Raw genomic sequence first — 22090 nt, 5'->3', positions numbered from 1 at the left:
GCGCCCCAGTTACGCAGCGGTTAGAAAGGGTCCGACCCGGTCCACCCTGTTGGAACCCAACCGACCCACCTCAGAGGTAGTCAGGGAACCCAGTTATACTTACCTAGGTCTCGTCCACGGGCAATTTGAACAGGAAAGTGGCCGGCCCGTTTATTCCGGTGGTGTCAGCGCTTTCGTGCGTCACCGGGCAGCCAGCATCCGAACGTCCAGGGAGTGCGTGACTTGTCATTGCTGGGGGGTGGGATCCCCCTCAAATTGCCAGGTTAGTGATTTAATGGGCCTCTCCCCCTGCCATTTGAAAGGTGCTTCCAGTAATCGCACCTGGGTCCCAGGAGGGCTACCTAGGTGCTGCAGTTTAAAAGGGGCACGTGACTCCAAAATTATTCATGCAATGGCTTTTAATCGCCTCCTACGTTCAGGAACATACACACACAGTGCTTAACAAACATGAATGATCATTGTGTTTCCTGTGTTTTTTTTAAATAGTGATATGTCAGACCAGGCACGTACCCTGATTCAGCTGATGAAGAACAGTTCTGTAAGTAACTAAACCCAGTTAGGTTGCTGCCTAGTTAATAGTGCAGTGGCTCAGTGCTGTCACCTACAGGGTGGCAGTGGGACTGGCTTGATTTGCTACTCAGAAAGAGAAGGTGATCCCAACATCCACGGTTCTTGGGAGAACCCGGTAGATGCTGGAATCATAAAGCAACAAGAAGCTGGAGAGGTCAGGCAGAAATTCACGGATAAGAAATGGCCAGTCGGCAGTTCGAATCAGGACCCTTAATCAAATGGATAGTCTCCATGACAAGATACAAGATTCTTTTATGGTCATGTAGAAGTACAGAGCCTGAACGTTACACAAAATTGTCTTCTGCTTGTCGTAAGGCAGATAAAGAGTCACCATTAGTGTCGCCCCTTACAGTAAGAGAGAAAGAGAAGCAAAAGACAGTCCCTTCACAGTCACTGAGTGTCGGTGGATTTGTCTCCAGCGCTCCTGCAGCCTCTGAAGCCCCGGAGACCCCTGTTCGATCCGTCAGCAACCAGAGCTCCAGATCCAGGCCTCCCACATGATAAGGAAGCCACAGGGTCCCTCAGCGCCCTCTGGAATCCTGGTTCCTATACCTGGTTCCCCTGAACCAGTCTCTGGCAGCCCACAGCCCTTGAAGGTCCCCTGACCACAAGCTGCTCACAGCCCATGTGGGTCATTCAGGTGCTGAGAGTACCCTGTTGGTTTACTGCTATGGCCACCGTCCTGTAGGGTCATTTCCTGGGCACCCGTCCCCGGAGTCTGCAACCCCTTACAGTCACTGCTGAGCACCAGCACTGCCATATTGGGCACAGACCTGTGGCGGCAGGATTTTAGTTTAAAATCACCATCAGCTCTTCTAACGGACCGTTTAATGGCCAGACAGAGCCGCCAGCATTAGAACTGGGCAGATGAACCCCCCGAGCAGCACTGCGTCTCCAATCTCCTGGGTCACGCCAGTAGCACTGCTGTTGTTACAGCAGCTTTGGCAGTACCGTCATTTTGCTCTTTATCTCCCTCACCTACCCAATCCAGGCTGAAGCCTCTCTGTATCCTCCACCGTATTCTCACTCCCACCCAGCTTTGTGTCATCTGCAACCTTTTAAAGAATATTACATTTAATTCCCTCATCCGAATCATTCATATAAATCATGACTAGCTGGGATCCCCACATTGATCCTGGTGAAAGCCCCCTGCCTCTGATCTTTACTCTTACTCAATTTTCCCTGTCAGCCAACAGCTCTACATCCAGATCTGCACCTTACCCATTCCCATCGGCTTGAAATTTGCAAGCTAATCCCTTATATTGGGAATTTTGGGGTTTTCATTGCACTTCCTGGGTTGACTGGCCTGGCTAGCACACAAAATAAAGATTTTCATTGTATCTTGGTGCACACAACAATAAGCAATTCAATTCAAGTTATTTCAAGCTTTTCTGAAAGTCCAAAAACAACACACCCATCAGTTCTGCCTCGTCAAATCCACACACAAAAATCCGATGTATTTGTGCAGTGAGAAAGGTTCTTCTGTGAGCAATTGAACAGGCCACCTCTAACATTCATAGAGCAAAGTAAAGAGTTACAATGAAATGAAAGATCAATCAACACCAAGCAATGGGGTTCATTCAGGATCCTGATGGCTGTGGGGAAGAAACTGTCTTTACCCCTGTTGGTGAGCACTTTCACACTCTTGCACTATCTTCTCAGAGGGAGGAGGGAGGAGAGAATGTGTGATGGCCCCTTCAGTATGGTGGCTCTCTTTCCAAGGCAGCAGGAGATGGAGATAGAGTCCATGGAGCTCCTTTCACCACCTTCTGCAGCTTCCAGTCTTGAGAACAGCAGCTCCTGCACCACACTGTGGTGCATCCAACGAGTCTGCTTTCGACAGTGCACCTGCAGGATTTTGGGGTTGGATTAGCTAGCCTTCAGTCTCTCTTGCAGAGGCTGAAGAATGTTGGAAAATTACCACCAATGCATCAACAACTGCTCGGTGATTTCCTTCTGTAGTCCTGGGGTGCCAACTCAAGGGATTTATCAATCGTTAATCCCTTCTATTTCTCTAACACCATCTCCCAACTAAAACTGATTTTTTTTTTAGTTTCTCCCTCTCCCCACACTCCATGTTCACTTATATTCTTGTGAGATTATTTGTATCCTCTGTGAAATTGGAACAAAGGTATCAATTCAATTCGCCTGCCAATTCTTTTCTCCCACGATAAACATCACATTTCAGACTATGAAGGGCCAATACATGACTTCACTATCTTCTTTTCTCCACTTGTCTCTACTTCACTACTTCATCTGGCAGCTTGTTCCATACTCTCACCACTCTCTATTTTTATTTTATTTTTAATTTAGACATACAGCTCGGTAACAGGCCATTTCACCTCACGAGTCCGTGCCACCCAATTTACACCCCCTTAACATACACCCCCCGGAACATTTTGAATGGTGGGAGGAAACCAGAGCCCCTGGGGAAACCCCACACAGACTTGGGAGAACGTATAGACAGCATGGGATTCAAACCCCCTGTCCTGATTGCTGCCGCCAAGAAGTTCCACCTAATGTTCCCTTTAAATATCTCACTTTTAAAAAGCCATGTTCCCTAGGTCTTGTCTCATCTAACCTCAGTGGAAAAAGCCTGCTTGAATTGACGATCAATAAGTCTTTTAATTTTGTATTCCTCTATCAAATCTCCCTCATTCTTCTACGCTCCAGAGAATAAAGTCCTAACCTGTTAGACCTTTCCCTGTAACTCCGTTCCTGAAGACTCAGCAATATTCCAGCCGCAGACCCACCAAGATGGCAAGGGAACATCCACTTTTCGGCACAAGAACAGGAGTAGGCCATTTGGGCCGTCAAACCGTCCTGCCATTCAGTATGATCATAGCTGAATTGCCCGCAGACTCATCATCTCCTGAGTCAATTCCCCGTCGCCCTCAGTTCCCTAATCAGTCATAAATGTACCTACTTTGAACTATTTCCCACCCCCACCACCTTCCAGGAGAGGGTATTCCAGAGGGTAATCTGTGAGGCGAGCTGGACAAAGTGGTGATTCTGTCTTCCTTACCGTAGACCAGTAGTTCTTTCCACTCTCATACCACTTTATTCCCTATTCCCTGTGGGTAAGTAAGGGATTGCTTAAGGTGGGATGTGGGTGGAAAGAAAAAGTTTGAAAACCACTGTTTTAATCGTCCCTCATTGACTCGTTATGTGCAGGGTTTCAGAACTCCACAGGAAATGGGCCAATGACAATTTTTCTCCAGCAAAATATTTCAGTAACAATTTGGTCTAGAGCAGTGATTCTCAACCTTCCCTTCCCACCCACATACCACTTTAACCAATCTCTACCAATCACAGAACATCGATGGCACAGGGATTACTTAAAGTGGTATGTGAGTGGAAAGAAAAAAGGTTGAGAACCTCTGCGATAAACAAAGTTAAAGAATTTCATGTGTGTTACATTTTAAATGTAGTATAATGGAATATTGGAAAATATGGACAATATGGACAATAATTAAACCTTCACCTTTACCTCTTAAATAAGAAGTTCTGAAGCAACCACTTTTCAATGATGTTAATATTGAAAATGCTGTGATTGTAGTGCAATGATCAAAAGTGCTGGAGAAACTCAGCAGGTCACAAAACGTCTATAGGAAGTAAAAGATATTCTGATGAAGGGTTCAGCTCTGAAAAGCTGGTTATATCCCTTTGGACGCTGCGTGACCCTGCACTTTTGTGTATTTGTGGTTATATGTGTATACTGCTGTGTATGAGTGGCTGGCCCACCCACTGATGACTCATTCCCCAGTAGTTCCTCCCCTTGTGACCTGGCTGTAAAGGTCGACCTCTCTCTCCCCCCCCCCCATCCATTCATTCGTGGAGTTGGGCCAGCTACAATCTAAAGTCTCCCACTCAGTCTTTGGAGTCATTGATAGAGTGTATCAGTATTGCAGTTTAAATGATCGCCCCTTACCTTGTAAATGTATCTTGTGCTCAAATCCTCTTGCTGGAAGTTCAGCTGAACCAGTTGCCTTCCAAATTGCTTGCATATAAACCTTCAGTGATTCAGCTGCTAGATCCTTCAGGATGCCAATGCCTTTCGATTCTCTTGTGACAGTTAGCATTGATTTCTGGATCACTTTGGAAGTGACAGGCCTTGTTTATCTTGACTCTGGAGCTACTCTGTGTACTCTCTCCCTTCCCTTTCCCTCGGTCTTCTTTCCTCCAGTTCTCCATCCCCTTCCCTCTGGATTCACAGAGCCATCCCCCCACCCCTCCTCCTCCGCTTACTGGTTTGCGCACCCTCCCTCCTCCTGCCTTCATGACTGCTCTTCCCCAAGCGCCTTTGTTCATACCTTGATGAAGGGCTCAAGCCCGAAGCGTTGATTATGTATCGTGGTGTTATGAGGTATTGCACCACTGTATGCACTGACCTAGACCACCCCTTCTTTCCTTCTGACCCCTCCCAGGAGATTCCTAATAAAGGTCCTGACCTAAGACCTTGACCCCAGATCACTTCCTGCTCAGATCCAGACCAGATGCTCACTGAGCCCCAGCCAACGTCTAAGCTAATAAAAGCCTTTTGACTCCAATCTACTGCCTCGTGGAGTCACTTGATTGCCCATCATGTATCTTTACTACGTAAAGTACACTGAGTTTTCCCAAAACTTTGTTTTTACCTGGTTCAACTTCCCTATCCCCGTTATCCCATCCCATTAGCAAAGCCCAGAGAGGAAGCCGGCGCGTGGTTTTGTGAGGAAGACGTTGTCTTCTTCAAGGGAAGAACTGATCCAGATAAAATGACATGTTGTTCCCTGTTGAAGAGGAGTAAGAAGGCCTGACTCATTGCTTGAAGAGTAAGAAACAAACGGTGAATGAAAACTACTTTTCTCCCCTGCAGCAAATTAATTTCGAGAAGGATTGGAAAGTGATCACCCTTTTCATTGGAGCCAATGACCTCTGTGATTACTGCATGAATAAGGTGGAGCATTTCATTCCTTTCATTCCATTTGTTCTTTTTCATGTTTTAAACATTGGTGAATCTGCAGATTTTTGTTATTTTTTTTTTAGACATGGCCCTTCTGGCTCACGAGTCCATGCTATCTAAATGCACCTACCAGCCTTGCACATCTCTGAAATGTGGGAGGTAACCGGGGCCCCCAGAGGAGAGCGTAGAAACTCCTTACAGATGGCGCCGGGTTCAAACCCTGCCACTGGAATAGCCTTGCCTTAACTGCAATGCTAACCATGCCCCCGCTTCTCCGAGGGAATTGGGATTTTGGATTCCCCCAGAAACCCACTTCCAGTCCAGTGGCTGAGTTGTCGTCCAGTTAGAGGCGGACACTGAAGTTTGAAAAGGGTGGCTTTTGGATCGAGTGGTGATTGCTGTCTTAAATTCATGGCACATCAACAGGCCATTTGGCCCAGCACGTCCATGCTGCCTGTGGTACCTATCTACTACACCAATCCCATTATCCTGCACTAGGTCCATAGCCTCCTATGCTTGTCTAGATGTTTCTTGAGTGTCATGAGTGTCCAAAGGTTGAATGAGCTAAGACATTTATTTAGAACAACGGAAATGAGAGGCAAATTGATAGAGGTGTATAAGTGAGACACAGATAGGGTGGACAGCCAGCATCATTTCCCCAGGCCAACCATAGCAAACTCCAGGGGACACTGGTTTAAGGTGAGAGGAGAAAAGTTTAGAGGAGATGTCAGATGTGTTTTTACACATGGAGTGATGGACACCTGGAATGTGTTGCCACTGGCAGTAGTGGAGGCTGGTACAATCGGGACATTTTTAAATCTTAGTTTTAAGCCCCTTTTCCACTGGCACCCTGTCCCAGAAATTAACTGGGAATTTACTGGAACAGGGTCCAGTGGTAAAGGAACACTCTCCGAATGCCGGCATCTAAAGACGTCATTTCACACTGAGGATTAACCGCCTTGACCCCCCCCCCCACTCATATCCCCGGCGTTTGCTGATGCCGGCGTGCTGATAAAACCAGTGGAAAAGGGTCAGTTGAAAGTCCCCCATTTCCCATTGAAGGGAGAACACCATTTCCCGGGGATGAGTTGCGTTCAGTGAAAAAGCAATTAGTGTCCCAGTTAAAGGGGGGCCCAGTGGAAATGACACAAGGGGCTTCCTATCCCGGGACACTGCACGACCAATTAACGGGGTTGCCAGTGGAAAAGGAGGCAATAGATAGGTGCATGGATGGAAGGAAAATAGAGGGCTATGGGTGTGAGGTAGGGAAGGATTAAATAGTCATGCAGTAGGTTTAGAGGTCGTGGGTTGAAGTACTGGGTTATAATGTTCTATATTTCAGTACACCTGCCTCCACCACCTTGCTCCAGATTCTTGCTCTCCTGAACTCCCCTCTAAAGCCCCTCCCTCTCACTCTATACCTTTGTCCACACGTCTTTAACCATCAAGAAGTTTCTGATTCCTGGCCCGGATTGTCGACTGCCTTCCACTTCCTGCGGATGTCCTGCTCACAATACTCCAAGTGAGGTCTCACCAGTCCCTTTTAGAGACTGTGATGTATTGCCTGTATCTGATGGGGTGTAGCCAGGATTACCATGGTGATAACCTGTTGTAGGATGAGATGTTAATGAGGGCGGTTAGAGAGAGGGCAGAGAAATGAACAGGTTAAAACTATGAATGTGGGTCAAAAGTGCCCAGCATATCAAGTAGTGCAAGTGGAGAGAATAAAACAATGTTAAAACTGCAGAGATTGACCTGTAGCAACAACAAAACTGCTGGAAGAACTCAGTCAATCAACCAGCATCCATGGAAAGTGACCCCACTTGACGTTTTGAGTCAGCGACCCTTTCCCAGAAGAACAGATGTTCGGCTTCTGGAGTTCCTCCAGCATTTCTATTCTTGTTTCAGCTTTCAGCATCATCCGGTATGCTTGTTTTAAGACCATAAGACATAGGAGAAGGAACAGGCCATTCAGCCCATCGGGTCTGCCCCACCATTTAATCATGAGCTGATCCATTCTCCCACTCAGACCCAACTGCCCGCCCTTCACTCCATAACCTTTGATGCCCTGGCTAATCAAGAACACATCAATCTCTGCCTTAAATGCACCCAATGACCCAGGCTCCACAATTGCCTGTGACAACAAATTCCACAGATTCACCAGCCTCTGGCTGAAGAAATTTCTCCACGTCTCTGTTCTCACCGGACGAGCTTTAATCCTGAAGTTGTGCCCTCTTGTCCTAGTCTCTCCAACCATGGGATACAACATTTCTACATCTACTGTGTCCATGCCTTTCAACATTCAAAATATTTCAATTAGATCCCCCTTCATTTTCCTAAATTCCAACGAGTACAAGCCAAGACCTGCCAAATGCTCCTCGTATGATACCCCTTTCATTCCCAGAATCATCCTTGGGAAACTCCTCTCCAATGTCAGCACATCCTTTCTTAAATGAGGAGGTCAAAACTGCTCACAATCCTCCAAGTGAGATCTCACCAGCGCCTTTTAGAAACTCCCTGCTCTTATATTCTATTCTTCTTGAAAGGAATGGCAGCATTGCATTTGCTTTTCTTAACCCACAGTAAAACTGGTCAACTTGGCTACAAACAGATAAGCAAATGACCTGAAGTTGATGAACTTGGGTCTAGGAGGCCTAAAACACATCTGTTTATTTAACTTTACAGGGGTGTAGAGGTAGCCTGAGAGAGGACTGACAGCAGGTGGGTGGAATCCTGAGGCACTGCCCTGGTGATAATCAAGTACTCACTCAGTCCTACCCATTCCATGTTCAAAGGTCCCTCTACCTTGGGGATACAAGTCCTCATCTACATACAGTATGGGGATTGGTAGATGCTGGATGAGCAAGTTTTCCATTTGCTTGAGACATTCAATGCCTAACTAATACACTTACATTAAGAATAAACAATTTAAAAGACAAAAATATGCTACTGTAATTACACTGAACCAACTTCACTTGCATGAATATATAAAGCTCAAAACATTTTACTTTATTTTCAGTCGCATTTTTTGAAAACGTTGCATCTGCAGGTTCTTCCTCCTTCACGGAGGAAAGATGAATAATAACATCATAATTTGCCCACCCTCCCCCAAGTTTACAGACAAAGCTTTACTAATATACAAAATAATATACCAATAAAAATACAGGCTCTTACTAAGCAAGGATAAGAGAGAGTTATCAAACAGCTCTTCATCCTGGGTGACGCCATTGCTATTTCACACACTTTATTCAAATAGCTGTCAATAGCAAAGCTCTTCTTCCTGGGCAATGCCATTTTATTCAAACACAGCTTAATTTTTGTGAGAGTATCTGACTTCTCCAGATTCCAATCACCTTTTTTTTGTGAGATCCTATCAAAACCATCCACCAGGTTCAATAGTGTTGTTTGAGGCATTTGGACAGGCAAAGAATGGAGCAATGTGGATCATGTGCAGGCATTTGGGATTTATTTAAATTGACATCCTGGTCAGCACGGACATTGTGGGCTGAAGAGGTTGTTCTTGTGCTTTTCTATGTTCCATGTAATCCCTTCCGTAAGCCTGTGCCCTCTGGTTTTAGATACTCTACACTATGGGATCAAGATTCCTCCTTTCTCTTCTGCCTATTTTGTATAGTTAATGCCTGTTATTCTTTGTTCTCAGGAGACCTATTCAGCTGATAATTACGTGAAACATATTCAGGAGGCACTGGACATCCTACAGAAGGAGGTAAAGTAGGTCCATGCAGAGGGTAGATCACAGACCGGGGACGACCTGCCAACTAATTGGCACTGGATGCCAATTCAGGGTGAAAGACAAAGAGGGTGAAGTCCACTTGGGCTAAGTCTTCCTTCCAGCCTCATCCAAGCGATTGGCTCTGCCCTTCAAACTCCTTCCACTGTGGGGAATGAAGTCAGTGACGAGTGGGATCCTGTTCTTGGGGTAAGTCAGATGAGGTGTCTGAGAGCTGTCATCTGGCCTGAGGTCCCAGACAGCCAAGGCCAGATATCAGCTCTCAGATGCCTCCTCTTCCTTACAGGGTCCCAAATAGATGCATCAGGCCACCGACACCCAAACATCACTTGGATGTTCTTCCCCGCAGCGTTAGAAAATGAGGGGAGATTTGATAAAGGTGTACAAAATTGTGAGGGGTATAGATAGAGTAAATGCAAGTAGGCTTTTTTTCCCCATGGAGGTTAAGTGAGGTAGGAACTAGAGGACATGGGTGAAGGGTAAAAGGTGAAATGTTTAAAGGGAACATTAGGAGAACTTCATGCAGAGAGTGGCCAGAATGTGGAATGAACTTCCAGCTGAAGTGATGAATGTTGCCTCATTTATTGACATTTAAGAAAAATGTGAGTAGGTACATGGATGGGAGAGGGATGGAGGGATATAGTCCAGGTGCAGGTCATTTGGAAAGGCGGATTAAAAGTTCAGCACAGAAAAGAAGGGCTGAAAGGCCTGTTTCTGTGCTGTGGTGCTCTTTGGTTATATCACTGACCTTAAATTAGTTCCCCAGTGTCTGCAGGATTGTTTAGTGGGGAATGAAGCCTTTTCTCACCAAGCCTCTCATCTCCCGTAAACTGCAAATGATCCTTTTAAGCTGCTGCCTCCGTCAAACCTAAAGGAGGATCTGAATGGCTGCCCTGTGGGTCACATATCAGTTCAGAAGCTCATTAATTGACTGCCCTGTGGATCACGTCAGTCCAGATGTTCGTTAATTGGCTGCCCTGTGGATCACAGCTCAATTAAGTCGCTCATTAATTGGCTACCCAGTGGATCACATGTCAATCCAGATGCTTCTTCAAGGCTCATGGGTTTTCTCTTACTGATTCTTCGCAGCTGCGGCTGGACAGGGCAATTTCTGGATGAAGCTGCCTCCCTATGTTCCTTACTCTCAGCCCCAGTAATCTATTAGACACCAGTGAGAAATGCCTTTGATCTTGTAGCCAATGTTACCAGCTGCAGCTTCTCAAAAGTGAAACATGACAAGTTTCGTTAAAGAGCAGTGCCTTTTTCACTGAATCTCAATATGAGGTGGTATCACACTCATAACATGTAATCCCGAACTCCCGTTGCGCTGCATTTCACTTTGTTTCATCCCAAAGTTGTTTATTTTTAACTTCCATTAATTAAAACATCATTGCTGTCTCCATTCTGAAGGACAGGGAAGAGCGTTGTTCAGCATCTTAAATACAGTTGAATCATAATACTGGCTTCCCCATACTCCGTGGCTGTGTTCAGGGAAGAATTTTACATTTTAAATTTAGACATACAGCACGATATTAAGCCCTTCTGGCCCACGCCGCCTGTTTACCCCCAATTAACCTCCAACCCCATACATTTTGAAGGGTGGGGGATATGGGAGCACCTGGAGGAAACCCATGCAGACACGGGGATAAAATACCTTACAGACAGCGACGGATTTGAACCTGGGTCGCTGGCACTGTAACCAGAAGCAAGACTATTCCACAGTGCAGGGTAAAGTAGAGGATTAGCAGTCATTGTTGTGGACCACTGATCGAGAGGCACGAGCTCTAACCCCACCACAACATCTGAGGAATTTAAATTCAAGACATTAAGTCGGCCTGGATCTTTCGAACATCTCAGTAGCGTTCACCATGAGGTTTCTGGATTGTTATAAAAGGTCAGCTGGTTCACTGATGACCTTCAAGAGTTTGGGCTGGGGGGTTGAAACTGGCTGCTCTTCTCTATTGTAAACTTCTGGTGAATCCAGGCACACAAACGTGGTGGGAGACAACGCAGGAGACTGCAGATGCTGGATACTGAAGCCAAACACAATCCGCTGGAAGAACCGTTGAATCCCCCAGCATGTTGTGTTCTACACAAACATGGTTGACTGTGAACCCTTGGCAGTTTAGGGAGGAGGGTGGGGGTGAGGTGGGAGAAGTTAGAGGTGGACAATCAATGCCTACTTTACCAGGGACATATACATTCTGTAAAGGGATAAAATTGACTGCTGAGGTCTGGAGACTTTGATCAACCTATTGTCCTCAAGTCAAAGACCCCCATGCCCCTAACAGTTTGGTTTGGACTTCTGCCCCACTTTGACCCACACTCTAGCACAGAGGACCTGACATCAGATATCCTGTAGCTGGTGCCTCACTGATGTCCGAAGGCTGCTGATGGAGTGTGGCTTCCAGCCGGCAAGGCCCCTGTCCCATTGATCCTCCTGCAGAGAAAATTCATTGCAATGCACAAACGTGTTGGAGAAACCCAACAGGTCAGGCACAACTTCCAGCCTGGGCCCTTGGTCGGGTAGGAGAAAATCCATCAGTATACCAACAGGGGAATAAGTTCAGAGCGTAACCTCTTTGGAATAGGACAGAGATGGGAAGGCAGAGTGGGCTCCTTGTGGCAAGTAGGCCTCAGGTTGACTATCTTGACCACCCCCCACCCCCCCTCCCCATTCTATAGCCATTCAGCAGCTCAATTCTGTCTACAAAGGAGTTCACAAATGTTGTGGGCATTTCAAATCTATTTCAAATATTTAAGTTTAATTCAAAACACACTGAACCGCTAGAAATTGTAAGCTGAGTAAAGCACTTTTATACACATCCCCTTGTATAACTGGCTGGTTCCATTTGGGAGGTACAGCTTGTAGACCCACTGCCTCACTGTGCCTGCGTCCGCCATCCAGGTTCCCTGGTTCAATTCTGACCACGAGAGCTGTCTGTGTGGAGTTTTCACATTCTCCCTGTGGCTGCCTGGATTTCCTCCGGTTCCCTCCCATATCCCCAATACCTGCGGTAAATTGTCCCTAGTCTGTGGTGAAATGTAGGGAGGGAGGGAATTGATGTGAAGGTGGGGAGAATCAAAAGTGGGATCAAGGTGGGATCGATGTATGTGGGTGGTCGGTGGTCAGGGCGCTGAAGGTCCTGCATCAGTCTGTTACCTAACTGGACAGAGTTGGTGTCTGCATCTGAGCCACCCCCACTCTAAACCTGAGGGCCAACGTGATGCCTCTACCCCTCCTGCACTCTGCCACTAAGCTGATTGTCAGTGATTCCCCACTGAACGATTGGTGAACACCATTCAACTCAAACTGCTAGGGCAGGCCAGCTCCTCCGACATTGCCAGCCGGACTTGACACAATTTCAATGTTTATCTTATTTTAGTTTGGAGTAACAGGCCCATCCAGCCCATGAGATGACGCTGCCCAAATACACCCAGGTGACCAATCAAACCTCTAACCCCATATGGAGCGTGGGAGGAAACCGGAGCACCCGGAGGAAACCCACGGACATGGGGAGAACATGCAAACTCCTTACAGGCAGTGCCAGATTAAAACCCTGGTCACAGGCTCTGTAATAACATTGAACTAACTGCGACACTAACCATGTCTCCCATAGAACCATAGAACACTACAACACAGAAACAGACCTTTGGCCATTCTAGTCTGTGCCAAACCATGTTTTGTGCCTAGTCCCATTGACCTGCACCCAGTCCATAGCCCTCCATACCTCTCCCATTCATGTACTTGTCCAAATTTTTCTTAAATGTTAAAATTGAGCCCACATTCACCATTTCAGCTGACAGCTCTTTCCACACCCCACCTGTGTGAAGAAGTTCCCCCTAAACTTTTCCCCTTTCACTCTTAACCAATGCCCTCTGGTTTGTATCTCACCTAACCTCAGTGGATAAAGCTCTGTCTACCCCCCTCATCATTTTAAATACCTCTTTCAAATCTCCCTCATTCTTCTTCCCTCCAGGGAATAAAGTCCTAACCTGTTTAACATAGTTCCTGAAGTCCAGGCAACATCTTAGTAAATCTTCTCTGCCCTCTTTCTATCTTATTGATATCTTTTCTGTAGTTAGGTGAATAAAACTGCATACAACATTCCAAATTTGGCCTCACCAATGTCTTATACAACTTTAATATAACATCCTAATTCCTATACTCAATACTTTGATTTATGAAGGCCAATGAACCGAAAGCTCTCTTTACAACCCTATCCACCTGTGACACCACTTTCAGGGAACTATGTATCTGTATTCCTAGATCCCTCTGTTCTACTGCACTCCTTAGCGCCCTGCCATTTATCTTGTATGTCCTTTCTTGGTTTGTCCTTCCAAAATGCAACACCTCACACTTGTCTGCATTAGATTCCATCTGCCATTTTTCAGCCCATTTTTCCAGCTGGACCAGATCCCTCTGCAAGCTTTGAAAACCTTCTTCGCTGGCCACAACACCTCCAATCTTAGTGGCATTGGCAAACACGCTGATCCAATTTACCACCTTATCATCCAGATCATTGATATAGATGACAAACAACAACGTTCCCAGCACAGATCCCTGAGGTACACCACTGGTCACAGGCTTCCATTCTGAGAAGCAATCATCCATCACGACTCTCTGGCTTCTCCCATCCAACACCCACCAGTGCTGGGATTCATGTAGAGGTAGGTGGTGGTGGCTATGTCAACTCTTGGGTGTAATTCCTTCCTGAGATCTGACTCCTCTTCACAGGTACCAAGAGCTTTTGTAAACATCATGCAACTACTGGAGATGAATGGCATTCGTAGGATCAAGAAGAACACGATTGGATGTGCATTGCTTCAGAAGTAAGTGCCTGCATCTGTTTCAAGTTGAACAAGATTACCTTACCCCATTGAAGAAGTTATCAACCTCCATTTTAAATATACCCAATGTCTTTGCCTCCACTGCCGTATGTGGCAACAAATCCCCCAGATTCCCCATCTTCTCCACATCTCTGTTCTAAAGGGATGTCCTTTTATTCTGCATCTGTGCCCTCGAGTTCTAGACTCTCCCACTACTGGAAACATCTCCATGTCCACTCGATCCCACCTTTCACTATTCAGTATGTTTCAATGAGATCCCCTCATCCTCAAAACCCCAGCGGGTACAGGCCTGGAGCCATCAAATGGTCCTCCTACATCAACCCTCTCACCCCGGGTTCATTCTCATAAACCTGCTCTTGTCCCTCCGCAATGCCAACACATTCCTCCTTTGATACTTGGCCCAAAACTGCTCACAATATTCCAAATGTGGTCTGACCAATGCCTCATAAATCCTCAGTATTATATCTTTGCATTTATACTCTAGTCCTCTCGAAATAAATCATTTGCCTTCCTTATTAATGATTCAACCTGCAAATGAATCTTCAGGGAATCCTGCACCAAGCCTCTTCGGAGCTCCGCTTTCTGATCAACAGTCCCAGGTTCCACCACTCACCTACACTCTCGGAACAATTCACGATGGCCAAATAGCCCATTGTCCCTTCTGTCCTTGTGACGTGGGAAGAAACTGGTGCACTCAGAAGGAGCATTTGGGAGAACATGCAAACTCCACGCGGATGGCCCCGGAGGTCAGATTCGATTGGCTGGAAATGCGAATCACCAGCTCCACCGACTGCACCACTGTGATCCCACAAGGTGCAGCCCATCTTCTGCATGCTTCCTTCCTGCCTATCATGCAGATTGCTGTATCAGTCATCACCTCATAAGACCAGTGCAAAGTCACCCTACAAACCTGCAGTGATATCACCCTGTCCACATTGGGCAAGGTCACCCGCTCCACCTGGGGCTGCGAGACCTGCTGAGTCGTCACCCTGTCCACATTGGGCAAGGTCACCTGCTCCACCTGGGGCTGCGAGACCTGCTGAGTCGTCACCCTGTCCACATTGGGCAAGGTCACCCGCTCCACCTGGGGCTGCGAGACCTGCTGAGTCGTCACCCTGTGCACATTGGGAAGGTCACCCGCTCCACCTGGGGCTGCGAGACTTGCTGAGTCGTCACCCTGTCCACATTGGGCAAGGTCACCCGCTCCACCTGGGGCTGCGAGACCTGCTGAGTCGTCACCCTGTCCACATTGGGCAAGGTCACCCGCTCCACCTGGGGCTGCGAGACCTGCTGAGTCGTCACCCTGTCCACATTGGGCAAGGTCACCCGCTCCACCTGGGGCTGCGAGACCTGCTGAGTCGTCACCCTGTCCACATTGGGCAAGGTCACCCGCTCCACCTGGGGCTGCGAGACCTGCTGAGTCGTCACCCTGTCCACATTGGGCAAGGTCACCCGCTCCACCTGGGGCTGCGAGACCTGCTGAGTCGTCACCCTGTCCACATTGGGCAAGGTCACCCGCTCCACCTGGGGCTGCGAGACCTGCTGAGTCGTCACCCTGTCCACATTGGGCAAGGTCACCCGCTCCACCTGGGGCTGCGAGACCTGCTGAGTCGTCACCCTGTCCACATTGGGCAAGGTCACCCGCTCCACCTGGGGCTGCGAGACCTGCTGAGTCGTTACCCTGTCCACATTGGGCAAGGTCACCCGCTCCACCTGGAGCTGCGAGACCTGCTGAGTCGTCACCCTGTCCACATTGGGCAAGGTCACCCGCTCCACCTGGGGCTGCGAGACCTGCTGAGTCGTCACCCTGTCCACATTGGGCACGGTCACCCGCTCCACCTGGGGCTGCGAGACCTGCTGAGTCGTCACCCTGTCCACATTGGGCAAGGTCACCCGCTCCACCTGGGGCTGCGAGACCTGCTGAGTCGTCACCCTGTCCACATTGGGCAAGGTCCACCTGGGGCTGCGAGACCTGCTGAGTCGTCACCCTGTCCGCAGTGGGCAAGGTCACCCGCTCCACCTGGGGCTGCGAGACCTGCTGAGTCGTCACCCTGTCCACAGTGGGCAAGGTCACCCGTTCCACCTGGAGCTGCAAGACCTACTCAGTTCTCATGAACTGCCAGACTGAGACCACCCACAAAATGGAGGAACAACACCTTACCTTCCACATGGAATTAATTAACATCGACTTGTTTGGTTTCCTTTAAACCCCCTGGCCCATTTTTACCCCCATCTCCTTTCCTGTAGCTCTCTCTCATTCTATACTGCTCTCTCTCTCTCTCTCTCTCTCTCTCTCTCTCTCTCTCTCTCTCTCTCTCTCTCTCTCTCTCTCTCTCTCTCTCTCTCTCTGCCTTTTCCCTCTGTCTCCTTTCACAGAGCCAAAATCAATTCTCACTTCCTGTGGATGCTGCAAGACCAGCTGAGTCCTCCAGCCTTTCTGTGCTTTGATTACAATCACAGTGCCTGCAGACTTGCGTGTTTCACTCAGAATAATAGTTCAGCATAGACTAAATGGGCCAAAGGGCCCATTTCTGTGCTATAGTGTTCTATAGTGCAGACAGTGCCAGATAAGCACACACAGAAAGCATCTCTGTGTGACCTGGAATGGCTTCAATAAACTCCCCCCACTCCTTGCATTTTGCCGCTTGGTTGACCTGCTGCCATGGTTACTCTATGTATTTTTTTTTATCCCCATTTGCTTATTTGCTCGTTTGCTCGTTCATCTTGAGTTCACACAAGGATTGGGCATTTTTCCATTGGGCCACCTGGAAATTTTTGGTATCACCATTATTGAAAGTGGAACGTAGAATTTGGATTCCTGAATCCCTTTATGTACATCTAATACTGGATCTAGGAGACATCACCTCAGGATTCAGAATTTGGATGGAGAAGAGTAGGAACTGCATCTCCCAGAAAGCAGTGGGGCCGTGGAATTCTCTGCCCAAGGATGCGATAGAGGCTGTCTATTTTTTCCACATTTAGACATCCAGCACGGCAACATGTCCTTCCGGCCCAAGAACCTGTGCTGCCCAATTGCAGCCAATTAACCTATAAACCTCGTACATTTTTGGAGGGTGGGAAGGAAACCGGGGAGCCCGGAGAAAACCCTTGCGGATGCAGGGAGAACGTTCACAGTCCTTACAGTCAGCGGCGGATTCGAACCCGGCCACCGGCGCTGTAACCGCGCCATTTTAAAATGAGACATTTTTTGAAGAATAGGGGAATTAAGTATTCTGTGGCAGGTTAAGTGGAGCCAGATTAGCCATGGTCTTATCAAATGGCGGAGCAGGCCCGATGGGCTGGATGGCTAACTCCTCCTGCTCCTGTTTCTGATGCTCCTTGCAACTCATGGAGATTTTGTGTCATTTTCCCCAGGAATATCTGTCCCTGCTTTCTAAAGATGCAAGATAATTCTCCCGAATTGAACGAAATGTTGAGAGTTAACAGAGAGTATCAGGTAACTCTAAGTTTTAAACTTATACAGTAAGTTTTCCTCCTTTTATTTGTTATCACTTGCATCAACTAATAAATTCATGAGGTAGCAATTGATATATATTCCTCACACTTCCTTTCTCTTGGAGTCTGCATCTAATGTTGGAAATGATCGAATTTTACCAGCAAATGTTGGTGACAGTTTAATAATCGACATTCTTTCCCCTTCCAAAAGTCCCTTAAGTTCAGCATCGCTGTGCACTATGGGCTTACGCAGTATAAGCCAGTCTGCTGAATCGGCAGGAAGCAAGTTTGAATTTATTTTTTTTAGTTTTTCATTTAATGTGGAGAGACAGCACGGTTAAAAGGCCCTTCAGGCCTACGAGCCCACATTGCCTAAATACACCCATGTCACCAATTAACCCACTAATTCTGTTCGTCTTTGGAACATGGGTTGAAACCGGAGCTCGATCACGGGGAGAGCGTGAAAACTCCTTACAGATAGCGGCTGTTCAAACCCAGGTCGCTGGCGCGGTAATAGCTTTGTGCTAAACATGCTGCCACACCATCAGACATTACAGGACAGTGCAGGCACTTCAGCCCACGATGTTGTGCCGGCCTATGTAAACCTACTCTACAACAATCTAATCCTTCCCTGCCTCACAGTTGTAACTCTCTATTTATCTTACATGATCGTGCTTATCCAAGTGTCCCTATTGTACCAACCTTACATCAACCCTGGCACTGCTTTCCAGGTACTCACCACTCTCTATGTAAAAAAAGGTCTCCCTTAAACTTTCCTCCCCTCACCTTAAACAGATGCCCTCTAGCATTTGTTATTGTCACTCCAGGAAAAGGTGCTGACCATCCAGCTTCTCTAAGCCCCTCATAATCTTACCCTACCCATCCAGCACCTGACAGCTTACATAACTCTATCTCATCCTTCATGGCTCCAAAGCAAAAACCCCAAGCTCTGTCAACCATGCTTCATAAGACACGCTCTCCAATCCTGGTAAATCTCCTCTGCACCCTCTAATCCAGTGGTTCCCAAACTTTTTCAAGCTGCCACCCTCTTGGCTCCCAGGCCACATCCCTGGTGCCGCCCAACACCCCCCCACCAATACACATACCACGAACACACATCTCTTTCTTGGTATTAGATCTACCACAAATTCCAAACAACTAATCTAACACTATATACAAGTGTATGTATTTCACAAATAAAACTTCGTAAACCAATTTAGCAATATGGAAAGGTAACTACATTGTTTTCAGTCCATCGGGTGCTGGATGGCGACGGTCGGGGCGAGAATCAGCTGTCGGGAGCTCGATGGGTGGGTGGTCGGGGCAAGGATCAGCCATCGGGTGCTGGATGGGTGGGGCGAGGATCAGCCATCGGGTATTGGATAGATGGGTAGTCAGTGGGAGGATCAGCCGTCGGGTGCTGGATGGGTGGGGTAAGGATCAGCCATCGGTTATTGGAGTGATGGGTAGTCGGTGGGAGGATCAGCCGTCGGGTGCTGGATGGGTGGGGCAAGGATCAGCCATCGGGTATTGGATAGATGGGTAATCGGTGGGAGGATCAGCCGTCGGGTGCTGGATGGGTGGGGCAAGGATCAGCCATTGGGTATTGGGAGTGATGGGTAGTCAGTGGGAGGATCAGCTGTCGTTGCTGGATGGGTGGCATACGGGTTGCGGATCAGCCGTCAGGTGCTGGATGGGTGGACACCTGAAGCAAGGATCTGCAATCAGGCCATCGGGGCCAAAAATAGGGGGGGGGGGGGAGGATCAGTGTATTTACATATAATTTAAATATACAGTACACCCTGAAGATCATTTGAAATTCTGACAAACCTGGAGCTTTGGCCCTTGCAGATGTGAATGTGGTGCGCGTCCTGTCCAGAGCATGTCACCGCCCCCTTTCTCCTCACCACCGCCAGAGGGGCGGCAGCACCCACTTTTGGAATCACTACTCTAAAGCATCTACGTTCTTCCTGTAATGAGGCGACCAGAATTTGAACACACTGCTCCAAGTGTGGTCTAACCAGAATTTTATAGGGCTGCAATTTTTTGGCATTAATCTTGAACTCAATCCCCTGACTACTGAAGGCCAACATATATTACACCTTCTTAACCACCCTATCAACGTGTGCAGCAACTGTGAGGGATCTATGAGCCTGGACCCCAAGATCTCTCAGTCCCTCCACATTGTTAAGAATTCTGCCATTAACCACATACACTACTTTCAAATTCAACTTCCAAAGTGCATCACTTCATACTTACGACCTCCAACCGTCACTTCTCCACCCAACTCTGTATCCTGCCTATATCCTATTGTAACCTACACACAAACTTCTACAGTAGCACTTGATTTTTTTACTCCAATGGCCCTTTGTTGCATTCACCATCCATCATTAGCTCCATTGGTAGTCAAGGGGGCAATGGAGTTCAGACCAGTGGTAAGTAGATGCGATTAGCCAAACACTATTAGAGTCTTCGGTGCCTCAGTTCAAATCCAGCACTATCTGTACGTTCTCCCTGTGACCTCTCAGTTTTTCCTGGGTGCTTTGGCTTCCTCCCACACTTCAAAACCTATGGGGTTGGTAGGTTAATTGGGTGGGCCGAACTGCCCTGTTACCATGCTGTATGTCTGAATTTAAATTTTAAATTGAACTCCACCCCTCACCCCCACCATCTGTCCATCATGCTTCACCCTTCCCTGGCTCACTAATCCCCTACTGTGCTGTTTCTCTCCTCCCATCTTGCCCTCATTCTATTTGCTACCTCCCCTCTTCCCCTTAGTCTCAATGAAAGGTCTTGACTCGAAACGTCAACTATTTCCTTACCCTCACTTCTCGACCTGCTGAGTTTTTTGTGCTTAAAGACATAACACTGAGTATTGGAAATGTACAGCATCCCGGGCAGCATCTAAGTAGAGGGAAACCGAGTTAAACTTTCAGATCAATGACCCTTCTTTGCGAAGTAATTGAAGTTATGACTTTTTTTTATTTAGACCAAATTGACAACATTGATTTACAGTGGAAAATATGATGCAAGTGAGACCTTCACAGTCGTGTTGCAACCTTATTTCACAAACACGATCATTCCATTGAACATAGTAAGTAGTTTTCTTTTGTGGTCTGAGCTGGGAAGTGTCAATTGTCAATAGTCATTTGGAAGTGAAGACATTACAAAAAGATCAACTTCACTGTATAAAACCTTCTTACTGTGACTGCACCATGTACTGGTACTCCGCAACAAATGTCCTTGTTCCATTCTGGATGGCCGCTCGTATCTTGGATTGGACGTTTGTTGGAATTGTGTACTTACCATGTTAGTTGGGATCTGTGGGCTGGGCGCAGCCATTTTGATTCCTGTGGGCATGCACAAGTCTTGGGTAGGCGTACGTGCGCCGGGATCGCATACTGGAGTTTGGAGGGCACACGCGCGTGAGTTAAGGCACAAATTCAATATCGATAGGGCGCTTAACTCTCAGCCTCCTTACTCTAAGACAGTGGTCTCAACCTTTTTCTTTCCACTCACATACCATTTTAAGTAATCTCTTACCAACCACCGAGCACCTATGGAATAGGATGCAAGTGGTAAGAAAAAGGTTGAGGCCCACTGCTTTAAGGAAAACAAATCCAGCTCATCGAATTATTCCATGATCCTGAAATCACTCCCCGGTCCTCCAATCCATCCCAGCCTAACGAATCACAACCCAGTCCTCCAATCCATCCCAGCCTAACGAATCACAACCCAGTCCTCCAATCCATCCAGTCTAACAAATCGCTCCCAGTTCTCCAATCCATCCAGCTTAACGAATTGCTCCCCAGTCCTCCAATCCATCTAGACTAACGAATCACAACCCAGTCCTCCAATCCATCCCAGCCTAACGAATCACAACCCAGTCCTCCAATCCATCCAGTCTAACAAATCGCTCCCAGTTCTCCAATCCATCCAGCCTAACGAATTGCTCCCCAGTCCTCCAATCCATCTAGACTAACAAATCACAACCCAGTCCTCCAATCCATCCAGTCTAACAAATCACTCCCAGTTCTCCAATCCATCCAGCCTAACGAATTGTTCCCCAGTCCTCCAATCCATCCAGTCTAACAAATCACTCCCAGTTCTCCAATCCATCCAGCCTAACGAATTGCTCCCCAGTCCTCCAATCCATCTAGACTAACGAATCACAACCCAGTCCTCCAATCCATCCCAGCCTAACAAATCACAACCCAGTCCTCCAGTCCATCCAGTCTAACAAATCGCTCCCAGTTCTCCAATCCATCCAGCCTAACGAATCACTCCCAGTCCTCCAATCCATCCAGTCTAACGAATCACTCCCAGTCCTCCAATCCATCCAGTCTAACGAATCACTCCCAGTTCTCCAATCCATCCAGTCTAACGAATCACTCCCAGTCCTCCAATCCATCTAGCCTATCAAATCACTCACCAGTTATTCATGTTCTGACTGTTTCAAGTGATGATAAAGATCACGTAACTCAAAACACCATTGGTTAGAGCTATACAGTCCTATA

At 47.3% G+C, this 22090-nt stretch overlaps 1 protein-coding gene across 1 annotated transcript in view; it reads left to right on the top strand.

The window, feature by feature from the left end:
* The window catches only part of plb1 (phospholipase B1), a 192025-nt gene that overhangs the window by 165130 nt on the left and 4805 nt on the right, over window positions 1-22090 (top strand). The window contains exons 48-53 of the mRNA XM_069887716.1: window positions 487-538; window positions 5429-5509; window positions 9177-9242; window positions 14005-14099; window positions 17493-17574; window positions 20563-20667. Coding sequence (XP_069743817.1) covers window positions 487-538; window positions 5429-5509; window positions 9177-9242; window positions 14005-14099; window positions 17493-17574; window positions 20563-20667 — 481 coding nt within the window. The remainder of the gene's footprint in view (window positions 1-486; window positions 539-5428; window positions 5510-9176; window positions 9243-14004; window positions 14100-17492; window positions 17575-20562; window positions 20668-22090) is intronic.

Source organism: Narcine bancroftii, chromosome 6 (assembly GCF_036971445.1).
Source record: "Narcine bancroftii isolate sNarBan1 chromosome 6, sNarBan1.hap1, whole genome shotgun sequence".
In the NCBI taxonomy this organism is placed as follows: domain Eukaryota; kingdom Metazoa; phylum Chordata; class Chondrichthyes; order Torpediniformes; family Narcinidae; genus Narcine; species Narcine bancroftii.
This window is presented reverse-complemented; position numbering and strand designations above follow the sequence as displayed.